A 20,959-nucleotide genomic window follows, 5' to 3' on the forward strand; every position below is an offset into this window, starting at 1 on the left:
AGCAATCAGAGAAGAAAAATAAATAAATGAATCCAAATTGGAAAACAAGAAGTAAAACTGTAACTGTTTGCAGATGACATGATACTATACATAGAGAATCCTAAAGATGCTATAAGAAAACTACTAGAGTTAATCAATGAATTTGGTAAAGTAGCAGGATACAAAATTAATGCACAGAAATCTCTTGCATTCCTATACACTAATGATGAAAAGTCTGAAAGAGAAATTAAGGAAACACTCCCATGTACAACTGCAACAAAAAGAATAAAATACCTAGGAATAAATCTACCTAAGGAGAGAAAAGAACTGTATGTAGAAAACTATAAGACACTGATAAAAGAAATTAAAGATGATACAAATGGATGGAGAGATATACCATGCTCTTGCATTGGAAGAATCAACATTGTGAAAATGACTATCTACCCAAAGCAATCTACAGATTCAATGCAATCCCTATCAAACTACCAATGGCGGGCTTCCCTGGTGGCGCAGTGGTTGAGAATCTGCCTGCTAATGCAGGGGACACGGGTTCAAGCCCTGGTCTGGGAAGATCCCACATGCCGCGGAGCAACTAGGCCCGTGAGCCACAACTACCGAGCCTATGCGCCTGGAGCCTGTGCTCTGCAACAAGAGAGGCCGCGATAGTGAGAGGCCCGCGCACCGCAATGAAGAGTGGCCCCCGCTTGCCGCAACTAGAGAAAGCCCTTGCACAGAAACGAAGACCCAACACAGCCAAAAATAAATTAATTAATTAAAAAAAAAAAAAAAAAAACTACCAATGGCATTTTTCAGAGAACTAGAACAAAAAATTTCACAATTTGTATGGAAACACAAAATACCCCGAATAGCCAAAGCAATCTTGAGAAAGAAAAACGGAGCTGGAGAAATCAGGCTCCCTGACTTCAGACTATACTACAAAGCTACAGTAATCAAGACAGTATGGTACTGGCACAAAAACAGAAATGTAGATCAATGGAACAGGAAAGAAAGCCCAGAGATAAATCCACGCAGATATGGTCACCTTATCTTTGAAAAAGGAGGCAAGAATATATGATGGAGAAAAGACAGCCTCTTAAGTAAGTGGTGCTGGGAAAACTGGACAGCTACATGTAAAAGAATGAAATTAGAACACTCCAGAACACCATACACAAAAATAAACTCAAAATGGATTAAAGACCTAACTGTAAGGCCAGACACTATCAAACTCTTAGAGGAAAACATAGGCAGAACACTCTATGACATAAATCACAGCAAGATCCTTTTTGACCCACCTCCTAGAGAAATGGAAATAAAAACAAAAATAAACAAATGGGACCTAATGAAACGTAAAAGCTTTTGCACAGCAAAGGAAACCATAAACAAGACGAAAAGACAGCCCTCAGAATGGGAGAAAATATTTGCAAATTAAGCAACGGACAAAGGATTAATCTCCAAAATATACAAGCAGCTCATGCAGCTCAATATCAAAAAAACAAACAACCCAATCCAAAAATGGGCAGAAGCCCTAAATAGGCATTTCTCCAAAGAAGACATACAGATGGCCAAGAAGCGCATGAAAAGCTGCTCAACATCACTAATCATTAGAGAAATGCAAATCAAAACTGCAATGAGGTATCACCTCACACCTGTCAGAATGGTCATTATCAAAAAATCTACAAGTAAATGCTGGTGAGGGTGTGGAGAAAATGGAACCTTCCTGCACTCTTGGTAGGAATGTAAATTGATACAGCCACTATGAAAAACAGTATGGAGGTTCCTTAAAAAACTAAAAATAGAACTACCATATGACCCAGCAATCCCACTACTGGGCATATACCCTGAGAAAACCATCATTCAAAAAGAGTCATGTACCATGATATTCATTGCAGCACTGTTTACAATAGCCAGGACATGGAAGCAACCTAAGTGCCCATCGACAGATGAATGGATAAAGAAGATGTGGCACATATATACAATGGAATATTACTCAGCCATAAAAAGAAACGAAATTGAGTTATTTGTAGTGAGGTGGATGGACCTAGAGTCTGTCATACAGAGTGAAGTAAGTCAGAAAGAGAAAAACAAATACCGTATGCTAACACATATATATGGAATCTAAAAAAAAAAAAAAAGGTTCTGAAGAACCTAGGGGCAGGACAGGAATAAAGACTCAGACATAGAGAATGGACTTGAGGACACGGGGAGGGGGAAGGGTAAGCTGGGACAAAGTGAGAGAGTGGCATGGACATATATACACTACCAAATGTAAAATAGATAGCTAGTGGGAAGCAGCCGCACAGCACAGGGACATCAGCTTGGTGCTTTGTGACCACCTAGAGGGGTGGGATACGGAGGGTGGGAGGGAGATTCAAGAGGGAGGGGATATGGGGATATATGTATATGTATAGCTGATTCACTTTGTTATACAGCAGAAACTAACACAACCTTCTAAAGCAATTATACTCCAATAAAGATGTTTAAAAAAAAAAGTGACAAAGTAATAAAATTGGAGGTGGTCTATTCCAGAGCCCATACAATATAAGCACAAGACTATGACATCTCTCCTATCAGTGCTGCCCTGGTAGAAGGATGCTATTCAGAAAAGGCATCTTCGACCTTTTTCCTCCCCATCCATCAGTAAACATCTAGAATGCACTCCCAGTTCAGAAAAGATAATGCAATGCAATGTGCCTTATTCAAAGGAGGATTTTGGTCTTTTATTCACTCAAACCTATGGTTTTGCATGGACTGGGAATGTTTAGCTCGGAAAAGACAAGTGAAAAGGAAAATGATAAATTATCTTAATAGGGTGAAGGAATTGCCACCTAGTTTTAGACGACAGTTTCTTGCTTTCCAATTTTCTAAGAGTAGAAACGGTTTTAAATTCTGGCCCCAGCCACCTACTAGCTGTATGAACACGACTACGGTGCTTAAGTCCAGTTCCTCATTTGTAAAAGGAGCATTTTATTACCTATCTGTATCTGGATGGTTTAAAAGAGTAAGTTGAGATCATGTGAAACATCTAGCAGCTCAATGAATAACTGTAATATAAATGCCATGGAACCTGGATACAGAATTACATGATGAAAAACATCAGGGTTTTTTGTTGTTGATGATGATCAAAAAGAAACACACAAACATAGTTTTTCATAGCATATCATCATCCCTGTGCAGGACACAGAACCCTTCTGGTCGGGAAGCTATGTAAGGGAGGACACATTTGTATTGTTTCTCACAAAACCATCCTTAGAGTTTGCACCAGACCAGACGCGTTAAGAAACACTTTAGATGTATCTGAGTTTGGTGCATGGTCACATACAGATCCTCTGGGCCAGGAGGAGGGCACGCCTTGAGACTCACCTGAAAAAGCAGCCACTCAGGAGTTTAGAAACCTCTGCGGTTATTTTTAGTCCACCCAAAGTAACGCTGGCTCTGAGAAGCATTCTGCTTCCCTTAATTAGTATTCTGAGTAATGCCTTATGTTCTGATGGCCTGTCCTGTGACAGGCATGACTGTGACCAGAGAGGGGGCAATTCATTTCAACTGGCTTCTGTTAGAACTGGCTGCTGGAAACAATGCCAGCGATTTTATTTTTGGTCTATTAGTAAAATGACAGCACTAATTCATTTCACAGAGGAACCAAACAGCTGTCAGATGGCAGTGAGCAGAACAGTGCCCATATTACAATTTAGTTATGCTGAGTAGCATTTTTCCACTGGCACAGATTTATACTGTAAAGTGCTCCCAATCCCTTCCAAACAGCACCAGTGACTTGCATTGCACACTTGTCCTTGGAGAGTATGATGAAAAACGATACAAACTATTCACCATCGGGCCTCCACTGGTTAACTCGCCAGATTTAAAACGACAAAGTTTAAGGAAATATAAGTGACACATAGATGTTCTATGAAAATTATTCCTGAAAGTCAAAAAAATTTTTTTCCCAACAACATAAAAATTGTATATCAGCAGCCATCTCTTTCTAATAAATTTTCTATTAACTGTTCTCTGGGCATTGATAAGATGAAAGTAGGGACTCGAAATAGTTGGTATTACGTTTTATACTAAGAAGTTTAAGGAGTGCCTTTGGGGTTGAAATCAAAGCGTGATGCCTGTCGATACCGGAGCTTCTGAGAAGAAAATACACACACAAAGGAACCTTGGAAAGCTGGGACTGAAACACTACTGGAACTACTGACACTTACTGCCATGTCTCACACAAAAAATACAACGGTAAACCTTTTAAACAAGCTCTGTCTGCAAGTAACAACAGAGAATGTGTTGATTGCCAACTTAACAATGACTTAAATTTACAAACACTCCTGAGTCACCTAGTGTTGGACTCGCGTAACTAACAAAGTTGTCTGATCAGTTGCAGCAAAACAACTAGACCTGCCGCTTTGGCAGCTTTTCTTAGGGTCCACTTACTTTTTTGACTGGGCCTTAAGAGGCTGGGTTACATAAGAAGCAGAACTGACACAGAAGAAAGAATACCTGACTTCGGAGGAAAGGAAAAGTGCTCTGGCTGTAGGGTCAGGGTCCCACACAATGGCCGCCTATCTTTGTTAATCAAGTTGTATCAGGAGACAACCATGCTCAAGCCCTCAAGCTGTCTAGGGCAGCTGTCACACCTCATATTGTACCAGCAGAACTGAGTAGTTGGGCAAAGATCAGACAAACTGCAACGCAACAAATATTTACTATCTGGCCCATGACAGAAGAAGTTGGCCAGTTCTTTTTAGAGGGACCAAACCTAATTCCAGCTCTTTTAACAATGGATGTCAACACTTGGAAAACTGCCATATCTCTATAGGAATAAAGTACCTACTCATAAAGTTTTAAGGGTTAAATGAAAATTAACATACAATAAAGTATTTTTTATTATAAAGTGTTAATGTGACTACAGTTTAATAGGCTAGATGGCATCTTATATGGAGGTTGTTGAAAGACCTTTATTAAATGTGGCTAATATACCACCTGAAGAATATTATAAATGTTGTAATGTAATGCTGTATTTCATTGGAATGTTGTGTTTGATTGTTTAAATTCACAGTGCAAACTGTTTGTGTTTATTTTATACACTAGTTTAAAAGGGAAATGATACGTCAATTTTTTTAAGACCTTCAGTACTAAGTGTGTAAGGATTAATTATAAGTACATGTTAACTAGTTACTTTGACTTGGTGAACTTAAATAATACAAAAATAATTTGTTATCACTACACTCAGATAAAAAGCCATAGTTGTTCCCGTGATTCACACATCTTAGCTTTCCTCCCTCCCCCACCCCAAAAAAAAGAAGTCAAGTAAATATGTACATTTTGATACACATGTCAGGATTGTGGCATATGGGAAAGTTTTGAGCAAGTGTGAAAGTCTTAAAAAATAAAAAATAAGATGTGGAATGCTAAAACCCCACTTTTATGTGTTGAGATGGATAACACAACCAAAGCTGAAATGTATTCCATTTCAGCTTATTCCTGCACAAAATCTCCCGTTTGTTACCCTCCTACACACAGACAGAACTGAAGGAGAGAACTGAAATGTCCCCCACACACCAGCTGTCCGCTCACCCACCCTCCTCTCCTTCCCAAATGTGGCTTTCCATCCTATTATTCTAATATTTAAGAGCATATTTTAAGAAAAGTGTATGTATGCTTGGAAAAACAAAATTAACACTTAGAAGATACATATGATTAAAATGACTACTGCAGCTTAACTGGAGCTCTACAAATTCATGTTGCAAGTTGACAGGCCCCGGGCCGCTCTTCTCTTGTTAAATGGTGTGTTTGGTTGTTTTGTTGGGTTTTTTTTTTTAACTCTCGAGGATAAGAAAGAAATATGAGGTTATATTCTGAAAGAACCAATGTCAATGTCAAGGACGTCTTCAAGGAAGCGCGTTGGAACTCAACTAGAAAGGGCATGTCATCCTCTGCTATCATGAGGAGGGTATGTTTGCAGACCAGATTCTCGATTACTGGTTTTTAGGGAAAAAAACTGGGAGGATACAAATAAAAGAAAAAAATATTGCTTTCCTTTATTTGAAAGTTTACCTTCATTTCTGTAGCTCATTCTTTCGGTCAACACTCGGACATAATTGAAAGCATTTCCTCTTTAGGTTTACATTACTCCGATTCGCACAAAGAAATAAGTGAAAGAAACAATTAGAATGGGAAGAAATGACCGATTATAGAAAATGCACAAACTCACAGTGCAATTTTATATGACGCTTTTTCAAGTTAATCAATAGAATCAATGTTGAGGTTAAGAATAAACCCATAACTGACGATCTCAGAAAATGAATCCTACTGAGGCCAACCTCATATATATTATTCAGAAGACATTTTAGATCGATGTTTTCTGGATATATTTAAAGAACACAATACAGAAAGAAGAAACTGCTTAGTAAGATGAGAAACTTTTTCGATTAACACACCCTTTGAAACATATGCTTAGATTTAGCAATAGGGATGCTTGTTTGATATTCAGTGACCCATTAACCTTCTCTAGCAAGAGTATCAGAAATGATAATAAATTTACATTTTAAGTGCAAAGTCAGAAATGGAAATGAACTCTGAATCTCCTGTAGAATGAGTTAAGGACTCGGCAGATAAATATTTGTATCTCTTTATCATCTGGATGTACATTTGGCATTAATTTCGCTGTGTATCAGAGAGCGAAGCGTTTGCTTAAAGCTTAACTTTTACATAGGGCTACAGACTAATTATATTTCATGTAATTTCCATATCTCTCATAACAGGGCCTACAGATGGGAGGCAGGTCTGCTTCCCCAAGACTAAAGTGATTTTGATTTATCAAATTGTAATATATTTTTGTCCTAATTTATAATGTGCATTTCCAGCATTCTTGGGTACTTTTGATTTCAGTCCATGGATGCTTGTGTGCTTTTCTATTTATAATTCAAATCAATCTCACTCTTTCACATCTTCTCCTATAACCAGTAGCTAGTATAAAAAATGTAATTTCACCTTTCCTCAGTGATCTCTATCCTATATTCTTCTTATTGTAGACTAGAGAATAAACAAATCAACAACAAAAGAAGAGTAAAAATGCCTACCTACTTGAGTTGAGAGTTGAGAAAAATTTTGAAGTTACACTCACTACAATGTACAATTTGCCAGCTTGTCCTAAAACCAGAAAGAGCCACTCAAAAATTTACCAGGGATGCATCTGTTTTTTTGCACCCTCACTTAGAAAAACACAGAATCATTCATGTTTGCCTATTTTTTTTTTTAACTGTGTACCAGAAAAAGCTGAAGAGACACAAAGCACAGAGAAGTTGCGACAAAGGTAGACAGAAGTGTCCCAAGAATAAGATGGCAAAGGGGAAATCAGCACAGAACGGGAAGAATATAAGCATTAAAGAAGCTTATATAATTCCTAATTTAGAAGAAATAACCATACATTACACTTTTTGAGGTCAGCTTCTATGCCAATACTGCAGAGCTGGAAAAATAAATTGAAAGTGTTATATACCAGGGACAGAGCCACATGGTTTAAAGAGCTCATCTTCTGTAAGTTTCATAACAACTCTGTGAGGTTGGTACTTTTCATCCTTAATTTTGCAAGTGAGGAATCTGATACAATAAGTGCTTAAGTAACTTATCCAATGGTCACACTCATAGCGACTGGGAAACTGGGTTAAACCCAGACCTCAGAATCTATGCACCATCCACATGTAAACATTTAAGTAATTAATTCTGCCAACACTTCCCATTTCTAGTACCCGAATAGTAGATAGCCAAGGCCTCAGAGTGTTTAAATAGAGAGGTTGTCTAATTTCTAGTGTATTGAGTGGCTCATTAAAGACCCATGATAGCCAGAAAAGAGAGACAGTTAAGAGAAAAATCACCTAACATTATTTTTGCTTATAAACTTCATTTTAAATAATGCTCATTTTTTGCACACATTACCTGAGATTACTTATTACCAAATACATACACATATTAGTTTGGAAATTTGTCTATGACACAAGATATTATTGGGAAAAATCAACAAAAAAGTAAGAGAAAAATCTTGGGAGATGAGTGGGTACAAAGGATAAAACTTAAATTATGATCATGAGGAAATATATTAAGAAATGCAAGTACCATTACATTTTGGGAGGTCAGGCATTAACCAATCCTTATTTTGTTAAAGATGCCTTTTCTATGTAATTAAGTTGTCTTTTATTAAGTCCCTTTTAGACAGACTACTATTTCTGTGTGTAGTTTTCTAGTAAGTACACATTGTTTTCCCTTATTTTTAAAAGAAAAAATTCAGCTACAGGGCTGACCTTAGAACCTATGAACTCAGCCATTTGAAAACAATATTGAAGGCCTTTTAATTACCTGGTCCCACTTTGTATTCTATTTCCAGGTAAGAGCCATAGATCCATTTAAGAATATTAATTTCTAATATCATCTACAGATGTTTCCCTTTATGATGCTCATTACTTAATTTTTTTAATATTCATTGCAACAAGCTAAATAACTCAATAATACAGAGAAAAATCAAGCAATACTTCTTCTTAAGCATTCCAATGACTCCCCAAAGTCATGTTTATTAAAATTCAGGTATCCTCCTGTACTTTTCTGAATACTCATATTGTGTATGCTATACATATATATGGATGATGGATACACACACACATACACACGTATGAGTGCATACATAGTTACACAAGTACTTTTAAAAATATTTTTTTGACCGAAATGGGATTATACTGCTCTTTTTTTTTTTTTTTTGGGCTGCGTTGGGTCTTTGTTGCTGCACGCAGGCTTTCTCTAGTTGCGGCGAGCGTTGGCTCCTCTTCGTTGCGGTGCGCGGGCTTCTCACTGCGGTGGCTTTTCTTGTTGTGATGCATGGGCTCTAGGCACATGGGCTTCAGGAGTTGTGGCACGTGGGCTCAGTAGTTGTGGCTCGTGGCCTCTAGAGCGCAGGCTCAGTAGTTGTGGCGCACGGGCCTAGTTGCTCCGTGGCATGTGGGATCTTCCTGGACCAGGGCTTGAACCCATGTCCCCTGCATTGGCAGGCGGATTCTTAACCACTGTGCCACCAGGGAAGTCCCTATACTGCATTTTTTTCACTTCCTTGTATCATGGATGTTCCCTTAGGTCAATATATATAAGACTAAAATGAAGTCTTTTTTAACAGTATTGAGTACTTTGAAGAAGATGTTTTCTTAGGCTGATGTTTGAAGGGAAACTGTACCTGACAATATAAACAGTGTGAGTGGGAGTCTGCAACAGTGTGTGTGTGTGTTGGTGTCTCACTAGGGAAAGAGAACCGACTTAATATCACTCAGTAGATCTCACTGTAGATTTTATGATTTGACGGATTCACAATGATCCACTCCTACTGAATCAGAAACTGGATTTTGCAGTGCACAGAAAGCAGATTCATGTCTCCAGGGTAAATGCACATTAATTAAGTTCACAGAACATATCAAAATGCCAAATTAATAAATTACAATCCACAGGAACTAGACGATTTGCACTGGCAGGACAGCCCTAACCCCATCCCACAGCACTCCGGGCCCATATATGAAGCCAAACTGTAACCCCAGCTTTGCTTACAGGAGCCGAATCAAAGCAAGAGAAACAAGAAATGAGATAAGCAGCAACAACCAGACTGAAGAACCTCTGATGTCTCAAGGGAGCAGAGCTGATACCATCAACTGACAGAAGCCATTCTGACCTTTACGGCAGTTATGGAACGACTGAGAACTGGATCCGGAGGAAGTCTATGAAGTCTACGTACCAAATTATGCGCGTAATCTCACAACCTCATAGACAGTGAGATATCCATGACTCTCAAATGGAGAAAGTCGTATACAGCATGGGACCCAGAGCAGGGAGCGCCTTGCACTGGCGAATGGTCCACCTCAACTCCTGGCCACACCCACAGCAGGGACGGTGCTCGGTGGACCGAGGGGCTCACAGAGCTGCTGGCTGAGCATCCCTCTCCTCTTGGCTGAGTTTCACTGGACGTGGCTTAGCCTCTGGCACTTATTGCATCTTTGTTCTTTCATTAGACATATCAATAGCCATCGGTTATATACCAGCCTTTCTACATTGCCTACGCTCACTTCCTGGTGGCGGCTCTCCTTCTGTCTGCTCTGACCCATCATTTAATTGACTTAAAGTTGAACTTTCAGAAAGTCGCTACCTCTCTCCTATCTCTGCACGTTTTGGAGATGTTAATATTCATGTTACTAACAGCAGTAATTAATTTCAAGTGCCATTCCAAAACCTTTGATTAATGGTCCTAGGGTACCTACTGTTGAACACCCCTGCAAATCAAGAACAAAAAATGGGTACCCAGGCTCTGGAAACTAAGCCTAGGGAAGGACTGATATGAGGACCAACTGCTCTGCTCTCTACAACCAGGTGAAACGTGTCCTCAGGAAGGTGTGTCCTACACCTGGGTTAACCAACACGGAGTATCTAATAGTCAAGAGGAAAGTAATTCGAGAAGTTTCCCATTTGTTTCAGCCTCAGTAATTGTTATAAATCCAAAATAATGTTACAGTGTTGGCTGATGGACAGCTAGCTGCTGTTCCTCGGCCACCACTTTCTTCAATCAGAAATGTTTCTCTCCTGCCAGGTGGGTCACTCACATTCCACACTTTAATTCAGGTTGAGTTTGGATAATCACTTCAAGGGAGAACTAAATCAGCGCTGACATCCTAAATAAAGCTTTGAGCTTGAAGGGTAATAATCTAGCTGCTCTTTCTAAATCCAGATCCACGGATGTTAAAGGAAAGAAGATTGTGCTGGAGGGATGTGTCAGAGGGAAATGCCAAATACATTCAGTGAACAAGAAACATACTCTCAGTAAGAAGACCCACCCATTAATTGTGACACTTATTAGCAATTCACCTTTTAGGTTTTGAGGGAAAGAAATATGAACTACTGGCTGAAATCAAGCTAGGATTGAGTGCAGAATTTTTATCGAACAATATTTCTGAATATTTACTTTGTGACAAATGTCAAGGATTCAAATTTGTCCTTGGAGCCCCTCATTGCCCTCAAGGATGCAAACAAAAATGGCCACAAGAGAAGGCATAATACGTGCAATCCAATTGCTCAAGTTAAAAGTGCTGCAAGAGCTCACAATTCACTTAATCCACCTTATTCCTCTTCTCTCTGCAAATGTTTTGGGCATCACAATCATGATTTAAAAGCCAAAACGTGACAAACTTGTAAAATGGAAGCCCATGCAAACAAAAATGCTTCCGTTTACGTAAAAGTCCAGTGAGATGAATTCAGCCTTTTCCTTGAGGATCTCACAGAGGAAGTGTTCCCCATCACACATGAAACAATATAAACCCAACTCCCTAACTGCGAGGCCAGCCAGAGAGGCCATCCTCCAGGCCCACCGTGAACTCTAAACAGGACACAGGAAACTTCCTACAGTTCTTAAAGATGGTAAATGCTTTTCTCCATAGTTTTGCCCGTGAATCTTCCTCACTCAGAAAGATCCCCTGATGATGCATCTTCCTGGAGAACGTCTATCCAATGACTGATACAAAGTCAGCATTTAGCACTTGAGCTTTGTAAACACTGTATTTGAGGTACAGCCCAAGCATTAACTCTGTCAGGACTCTACCTGTCCCCAAGTACACCTGACCTTCCCTCTTCTGCCCAATCATGTCAAACACCGTAACTACTTATTAGAACCAATTACACTCTCTGTTCTACTGAATTTTGTCGTGTTCCCCTACTACTCCTTCAGAACAGACACCATTCCTGCCACCATCTTTGTATTGCTATCATTTAGCTCAGTATTGGGTCTCTAGCAGATACTCAATAAAAGCTTAGTAAATAAACGAAAGAATGAATGAGTAAATCTGTGTGTGCATAAGAACATACGTATATTCTCCGTGTGTATATCATATATACACTTGTGTATGTGTGTATATATGTAAATACGTAATTATGTATACACACGTGATAATATGCATGTAATCATATGTATGTATTTTCATACATGGAAACAAATAAACTTAACTATATGAGAGAACATATAGTAAGTGGTTAAGAATTACAATTTCTGGAAATAGACTTGTTGAATTTCCCCTTTCACATTTAGTAGTTATAAGGTCTTGGCAAACTAAATAACTATAGGTCACTACCTAATTTTCTCTATCCCATAATATTAGGTAATTTTACATTGCTTATAGGAATCTTGAAGATTTAATAAGAAAATGTACATCACACTTTATACCATACTAGGCACATGCATCCATCTATCTACCTGTCTACCTATTTATCAAGTATCTATTTACCTACCAATCTATTAACTATTTTATCTATTGATTATCTATTCATCTATCTCTTTCATCTATCTACCTACCTACCTATCATCCATTTATTTACTATTTATCTATTCATCCATAGAGATACATATACCTTAGTAAGCAGGACAATGCTATAATTGATAAAATGAATAATTTTAAGACAAAAAAAATTGAAAGAGAAGAATTCCTTTAGAATAGCATTTTATAACCCAAGGGAGTCTCTTAAAGCATCTTCGTGGGCAACCGTTTTTCTCACTCCAACTAATGAGCTATTTGGTATGCAAAACAATTTCCTGTCACAAGCAAATTTTTCCTATTTAGTAATGTCAAATTCCTCCTCACTACACTGGTGGTATTTTTTTTTTTAACAGATTTTTTAAACTGTCAGATTCTTATAGATTTCATGCATAATATTTAAGGCCAATATATTCAAATACGGCACCATGGGAAGGTGAGATACATGTTGAATTGTAAAATTAGTATTTTATGAACAAAATATTTGACTGTCTACATTTGTGGCTAAAATTTTTCCCTTTTCAACTACCACATCAGCCAGCATTTTTAAAGAAATCTTAAAGAGAATAGATTCCTACCATTTCTATCAGCTTTGCCTTAGACAAGAATCCAGTTTAACCTTCCTTTGCCTCACCAAACAATTATTGAAAATGTAAATATCTGTGGCAAAATATGCATAAAATTTTCATTTCAATTTCTTTACAAAAACTGTCATCTCATGGATTAAGCCTTGGCCAATTTAATTCCCAATCAATGGAATTGCCCTACACTATAGAGAAATGTTCTATAGAAGGAAAGTATTTATTCTAGTGAATACACATTGGACACATTAATTTGAATCACAGAGTTGGGGCTTTCTATTCAAGTACAAGTACTATAATATACAAAAGTTCTATTTCACACAAAGTATTGGATTATCAAAATACAATCACTGTCAAAGAAACTTATTTCACTTGCAAAAATATCTAAAAACTCCATCTAAATTATAGTAAATAATTGGTAAAAAACTAAATTTTAAAAATATAACCAATACTAAAATTATTAAAAGTCAATGCATGAAAAATTACCAAGTAATTCATGAAACATTTGAAATGATATTCAGGATAAAAATAAAGATGTGCATTAACAAGAGAAATGTCACTTAAAAATAAATCAGACTTCAGAACCAAAAACTGGGAGTTGAAGAGTTTTCATCATATATTCACTACTGTTTCTAATGCTTAGTTCACTTTGTCACCAGTAAGAAAAAGCATTAAAACAGGGGAAGGTTTCCCTCTTAAAAAATGAAAAAATAAAAAGAGCATCAGAGTGACAAGTTCTTTGGGGCATAAGCTCCAGATTGTCCCATGTCACCAAATGGATTTGTTCTCTTTGTCCTTAAGTCTAATGACTGCCTTGTCACACGTTTGTCATGACATAATATCTGTCACGTCCTGACATGCCATGTCAATTTTCCGACCTCCTATATGATTTTTTTTCTTAAATCATAAATAAACTTGATGACAAAAATAATTTTATTTTAGTAACTGAGATCTTGATGAAAGGAAGTTGGCAAATAGAAATACATGAATGAATGCTACTTATACACATAGGACTTCAGTATTGGATAAATGTAGGAATTTTGATAGTAATCCATCTCACTGTAAATTATGTGTAATCCTAATATTTTTTGTTATAAATTTACCAAAGAAAATTATGCAAATTCTTTGGTTGACCACGAAGAATAATGTTCAGTGACGGAACTAGGAAATTTAGCATTATAAAACACCCTACTAAATTAGTAACTACAATTTTATTAGTCTGTATTTATGGGTTAAAATATGTTGATTTCATCAACAATCTATAAACTTACTATTTAGAGAGCTAATTACTGTATGTCAATAATGTTAGTGTGAAATGTATAAATATTTCCATTTAATTTCCAGGGTTAAATTCAACAACCGAATGCATCAATTAGAATATTTTAATTTATTGTTTCCATACTCCTTAGGTAGCTTAATATCTCTATGTATGAATAATTTATGCAATGTACCAGTCCAAAGTACCATCAGCAAACTATAATAAATTTCAGTTCCTTGATTAAGTTTATTATAAAGGTTATTTTGTATAGACAGATTTTTTAAATTTGGAAGATTTTCTCCAATTCAAGCAAATAAATGAAAATTAGAAATTTAAACATCAATATGGTAATACTAAATAATTACTAATTTTAATTAGATAAATTAGTAATGGTTTAAGAACTAGAGAAAAAAATTTTTAAGCTGATTTAGTATTACATTTTTTTAAAAATAAATTTATTTATTTATTTTTGGCTGTGTTGGGTCTTTGTTGCTGTGCACAGGCTTTCTCTAGTTGCGGCGAGCGGGGGCTACTCTTCGCTGCGGTGTGCAGTCTTCTCCTTGCAGTGGCTTCTCTTGTTGCGGAGCACGGGCTCTAGGTGCGTGGGCTTCAGCAGTTGTGGCACGCGGGCTCAGAAGTTGTGGCTAGTGGGCTCTAGAGCACAGAGCTCAATAGTTGTGGCGTACGGGCTTAGTTTCTCCGCGGCATGTGGGATCTTCCTGGACCAGGGCTCGAACCTGTGTCCCCTGCATTGGCCGGTGGATTCTTGACCACTGTGCCACCAGGGAAGCCCTAGTATTACATTTTTAAATTAAATTCTCTTTAGAGGTCTTGGATAAGACGTGGACGTTTTATTATATTATTTGGCTTATATTAATAACTTGATGGAGTCTTGCCAATATAAAAACCAATGGGATTCAATGTTCTGGTTACAAAACGACTTTAGACATTTTTCTGACTATTATCACTGCTTCTGCTTAATATTTTATCTGAATAAGTGTATTTACATATTTTATACACTGCTCAATAAAAATCTCACTTTTCCCCAAGACCATTACATTGGTAAGTTACAATTATGTCTAAATTCCCTGTGAGAACTGATACTATTGATAAATCAGTTGATACCTACAGTGAAAGCTTTAGTCTCTTCTAGATAAATTCTCTAGTCTTTAATCTTCTGTTTAGACTATTTAACTTTATTTCTCCAGATAGTACAAATTTATTTTCTCAGTAGACCTTTAATCTAATTGATAACTATTTTACAAATAAAGATATTGAATATTTTATACAATTTCTGTTTTGCTGACAAAGTACTTTTTATTTTAATAGTTTTTTCTTTCAAAATAATGACTTGTATTAACTTGTAAATATCAGACTATATTGTAATGTCACTATTTAAAACACAAATTTCAAAAAACTGCATCTTCACACATCAACATTTGAAAAAATACATTGAACTCATGACCTTGTTCACTTTTCTGTCATTTTCCCAATTTTGTTAATAATTCATAAACATTTTCCCAACAGAGAAAAATCTCAATCATTTTTTATTTTACCATGCTGACAACCACTAACACCAACAACAATAGCCCAGAAAGATTCAGTAGAATTATTCATCTGGCAATCTCCCAGCATCAGTAGAGTTTCTGCAACATTTACCTTACGAAATTTAACAAAACATGATATACAAGGATCAACTTTGTCAGAAAGGGGAGGAAAATTGCCAAGGTTTCTAAAATGTTGAAGCATTATCTACCTTCCGAGCAAATACCATATATGCTGATTGGACAAGTTCTGTTTCACAGTACCTAGTACAGATGGCTTTAGAAACACTTTTGTAATGTTAAGCGAAAAAGAAATTATGTGAAGTTAGGGTATACAGGATAGTGGTAGATACAAGCAAATCTGAAAGATAATAGCACCCATTAATCTTAAACTAGCCTGTTACTCTTCCAAAGATTAAATTATCCCCTGGTAATCAGTAATATACTTAAAGATGAGTTACCCTTTCAGGCCACTGATGCAGGTTTATATATAAACGCAGTGGCCTGGAAGAATTGGAGTCAGAATAGTATACAATACTAAGCATCATTCCACACAAGACTTTAAATAAAAGGATAAATTGCTCTGTTTATTTTACTGTGCAAAGAAGACATTCTACCCTTGTATTTTCTGATAATTGCATAGTAGTTAAGTTCAGTTGCACAAAGCACATGTAGATTTTATCTTTCCACGAAGAATGATTTTGCCCAAGTGTACGGAACACTCCAAAGAAGAACATACACAGATGTGACTGAACCCAGAAAGGCTCGTTAAGTGAACAGTGTGTGTTGTAAATAGGGATTGGGCTATCCCTTACCCACAGTCCTTTTCAATTCATGGGCTTCAGAGTCTATGTTAAAAATAAAAGATTTTGTGTTACACATGAAAGAAAATTTAAAATATCTATGTGAAACAAGACTAAAGAGACCTCAGCATTTACACTTACAGTATTAGTAGTGCAATTTCTTAAAACTGAATACTTAAAGTGATCATCTGTATTATTCCCTCTATCAAAGGTTGAACTCTCTTTTATCTTCTTAAAATTTCTGCCCCAAACAGTCACCAATGACAGCAAGACCCTAAGGGCACCTTGGCACAAAATCCGAAAACACCAAAAAACAAAAACAAAACAAAACTCACTCCTGATGCCTTGCAAGCTCCTAACAGTAAAACTGAAATCATTTTCTCCATTAAAAGTTTCCACTTTGTCAACCAAAACTCACGCAACGGAATTCCCTTTACCTAAGCACCAACTCTGAGTATTACTGTCCAACAATAATTTTAAGAAAACATGTCTGCCTTAAGAATTAATTCTTCACAGAAAAGGCGCTCTATCAATTAGTATTCTAAATTCTCAAAACTTCTCTACCACATGTCAAAAGAAAAACCACTCTTCCAATCAAAAAGTTCTACCAGTAAAGGAAAATTGTCAACACACGTTTTGTGCTAGAATGTTGGGCCATTGTAGTAAATAGTGTTCTCCCATCATCAAAGCACACAAGTCAAATGTTTGCACCATTAAACCACCTCTGAAATAGCAGCTTCTGTTTGCATGAAAATCTTCAGTGTGAGGTCATCTGGACAGTGGGTGTGCGCAGTGCACAACGAGCATCCTACCTTCATACAGGGCTTTGAATCCCTGGGCACTCACGGCGAAGTCTGTTGTGAACCACAGAGTAAGGATGGAGCCGGTGCTGACGATGCAGGAAGGGAGCTGAAATCCCGACAACCTAAATTTCAAAAAGAGGTGAATACAGTCAAAAAGCGTGAACTTGTTATTGAAGCTTATTTGATGAAGTCATTCAATTCCTCTTTCCACTGTGGCCTGTTTATTTGACATAAGTCACTGAACAATTACGTGATCCATACACCAGGTGTTGCCAGGTAATTGAAATGAAGCATTTTCAAGGACCAGAGTTTGCTTATTTAAACACTTTTTGAAAAGATTTTTTTCTTGAAGGACATGTACAATACACCATTGTCTAAAGAGAGCGCACAGAACTTACAGCAATGCAGTCATCCTTACACCTGCTGTGCGAAACAATGTAACACTGCATGTGCTTTTGAGTTTATTTTTCTCTTAAATTATTAGATAGTGTGCTGTCACAACTCATCATTAATGTGCTTATTCTTACTATCTTCCCACCCCCCAATAAATCGGTTTCTCTTGAAAAGAAAACAAATCCTAGTCACAACGTCAGAAATAAAAATCAATCACTACCTTGAGCTCAGGTCAAATGAATTGATTTTGATATTTGGTTTTCAAGACAAATCTTTTGGATTTTAAGATATGTGTTTCAATTATAACTAGGTTGGGATATATTAAGAAATCTTAATGATGAGAAAGAACTCTGAAGGAGTGAACTAGTATAATAATATGTAAAATATAATACTTTACAAACAAATAGCTTTTCTAAAGGTTAAAGAGATGCTTCAATTTATATCTTACCTCAAGTTTACTAATTAAATAGTTTGTCTACAGTTGCATGGTTTAGTGTAGTCTGAACACAAACTTCTGACTCAAAAAAAAGAAAAAAATCAACCTGAACATTCATTTCCAGGGGGAGAAACTCTGTCTTGCCAGTAAGTCTATGGTATTAAAGGCCTAATTACAACCACTGTAGTTGCAGAATCAAACCAGAAACTAATAAGAGAAAAATGACAGGACAATTGTCAACCAGCAAACACACACTTCTAAATAATCCATGGATCAAAGAAGTCTCAAGGGAAATTTTTTAAAGTACATTAAACTGAATGAAATATAAACACAAGATACCAAAATCTGTAGGACTCAGCTAAGCAGTGCTGAGGGGGAAGTTAACAGCACTGAAAACATACATTAGGAAAGAGGAAAATTCTCATATGTGTAATCCAAGTTCCCATTTCAAGAGCTTAGAAAAGGGAGAGTAAAATAAACCTAAAGCAAGAAGGCAAGAAATTACAGATAAATGCCAAAATCAATGGAAATGAAAATGGGAAAGCAATGAAACAAAGCCTAATTCTTGGAAAAGATCAACAAAATTAACACATGTAGCAGAAATGACCAAAAAAAAAAAAGAGGGGGATAAGAATAAATAGAGATAAGAATAGGGATAAGAATAAAGAGGGGGATTAGATAAATATCTAATAACAGGAATAAAATAGCAAATATTACTAGAGACCCCACAGGTATGGAAAAAATGCTCTAAAAACTACACCCATAAATTTGACAAAACTGAAATTGCTTACTTCCTTAAAACACACACACACAACGAATGACCACAACTTACTCGATGAAACAGAAAATGTGAATAACATTTACATTACATTTAATGTAATGTAATGTAAATGTTAATGTAATGTAACATTGAATAGTTACACTATAACTATTAAAACTCCCCTGAAAGAAAAGTCCAGGCCCAGGTGGTTTTACAGAAGAATTCTTCTGCCATAGACTGAATGTCTGTGTCACCCCAAAGTCATATGTTGAAATCTAATTCCCATCATGATGGTATTTGGAGTGGGGCCTTTGGGTGGTAATTAGATCATGAGGGCACAGTATCCTTATAAAAGCGACTCCAGAGAGCTCTCTCGCCCCTTCTGCCATGTGAGGACACAACAAGAAGAAACTGTCTCTGAACAGGAAGCGGGCCTTCAGCAGACACTGAAACAGCGGGCACCTTGACCTTGGACTTCCCAGTCTCAAGAACCACACGAGAGAGGTTTTTGTTTTTTATAAGCCACCCAGTCTATGGTATCTGTTATACATACTAAGGCATTTACCTAAATGCACCGAGACATCTACCAAACATGTAAAGAATTAACAATTTTACGCAATCTCTTCCAGAAAACAGAAGTGGATAAAACACTTCCTTACTCATTTTATGGCGCTATTATTACTCTGTGCTATGGACTGAATTGTTGCTTCCAAAATTTGCATCGTGAAGCCCTAACCCCCAATGTAACTGTGTTTGTCATTTCTTTATTTTTTCAGTTTTCATTGGCATATGGTTGATTTACAATGTTGTGTTAGTTTCAGGTGTACAGCAAAGTGAATCAGTTTATTTGTAGATATGGATATGGATCTATCTATCTATCTATCTATCTATCTATATCTCCATTCTTTTTCAGATTATTTTCTCATACAGGTTATTACAGAATATTGAGTAGAGTTCCCTGTGCTATACTGTAGGTACTAGATATCCATTTTATGTACAGTAATGTATATATGTTCATCTCAATCTCCTAATTTATCACTTTCCCCCAGGTTTCCCCTTTAATAACCATAAATAAGGCTTTTAGGAGGTAATTAAGAGGAACTAAATTCATAAGGATGGGATGCTAATCCAACAGGACTGGTGGCCTTATAGGAAGAGGACAAAGAAGAGAAAGAACTCGCTCTGTCTCTTCCCTTTCCTCCGACCCTGCCACACGCGTGCACTAAGGAAAGGCCATGTGCTCGCACACCCAGAAGACAGGGGTCTACGAACCAGGAGGAGAGTCTTCACGAGAACTTGACCATACTACACCCTAATATCAGATTTTTAGCCTCCAAACATGTGAGAAAATACAGTTCTGTTGTTTAAGCCACCCAATCTATGGTATTTTGTTGTGCAGACCAAGCTAAGACACCCTGCTACCAAAGACGGACAAAGGCAGCACCAAAAAAAAAAAAAGAAAGAAAGAAAGAAACAGACAAATATCCCTCATAAATACAGATGTAAGAGTCCTTAACAGAATAAGAGAAAATAGAAGTAAGCAATAGATAACAGTTATTCAATAAGGCCAAGGGGTGTTTATTCCAGGAATGTAAACACAGTTCAGTATTTGAAAATCAATCAACGTAATCTGCCATAATAACAAGCCACAGAATAAAATCACAGGACTGTAATATTCTATGTAGGAAAAAGCATTTGACTAATTTAAGCATCCAATCATGAGAAAAACTTTCAATAAAATACGAATGGAGGAAAACATCCCCAACTTGACAGTGAGTACCTGTAAAAAAAAAAAAAAAACAAAAAAAACAACAACCTACATCTAACATTATACTTATTGGGGGAAGACTGAATGCTTCCCCCTAAGACTAAGAACAGGCAAAAAGGTATGGTTTCACCACTTTTATTCAACATTATGCCAGAGGATCTAGCCAGTGCCATAAGCCAAGTAAAAGAAATAAATGCATACGGATCAGAAAGGAAAAAATAAAATCGACTCTACTTGCACAATTAGCTACATAGATTATGCCAAGGAATCTACAAGAAAACTTGAGTTAATACTTGAAATTAGCAACTGCCCAGGAT

General features: G+C 36.8%; 1 protein-coding gene across 1 annotated transcript in view; it reads right to left on the minus strand.

The window, feature by feature from the left end:
* Positions 1-20,959, minus strand: part of CSMD1 (CUB and Sushi multiple domains 1) — a 1,828,277-nt gene that overhangs the window by 1,271,272 nt on the left and 536,046 nt on the right. Inside the window, exon 3 of the mRNA XM_057537433.1 lies at positions 17,295-17,407. Within this exon, the coding sequence (XP_057393416.1) occupies positions 17,295-17,407 (113 nt within the window). The remainder of the gene's footprint in view (positions 1-17,294; positions 17,408-20,959) is intronic.

The sequence above is a fragment of the Balaenoptera acutorostrata genome, chromosome 21 (genome assembly GCF_949987535.1).
Source record: "Balaenoptera acutorostrata chromosome 21, mBalAcu1.1, whole genome shotgun sequence".
NCBI lineage: Eukaryota > Metazoa > Chordata > Mammalia > Artiodactyla > Balaenopteridae > Balaenoptera > Balaenoptera acutorostrata.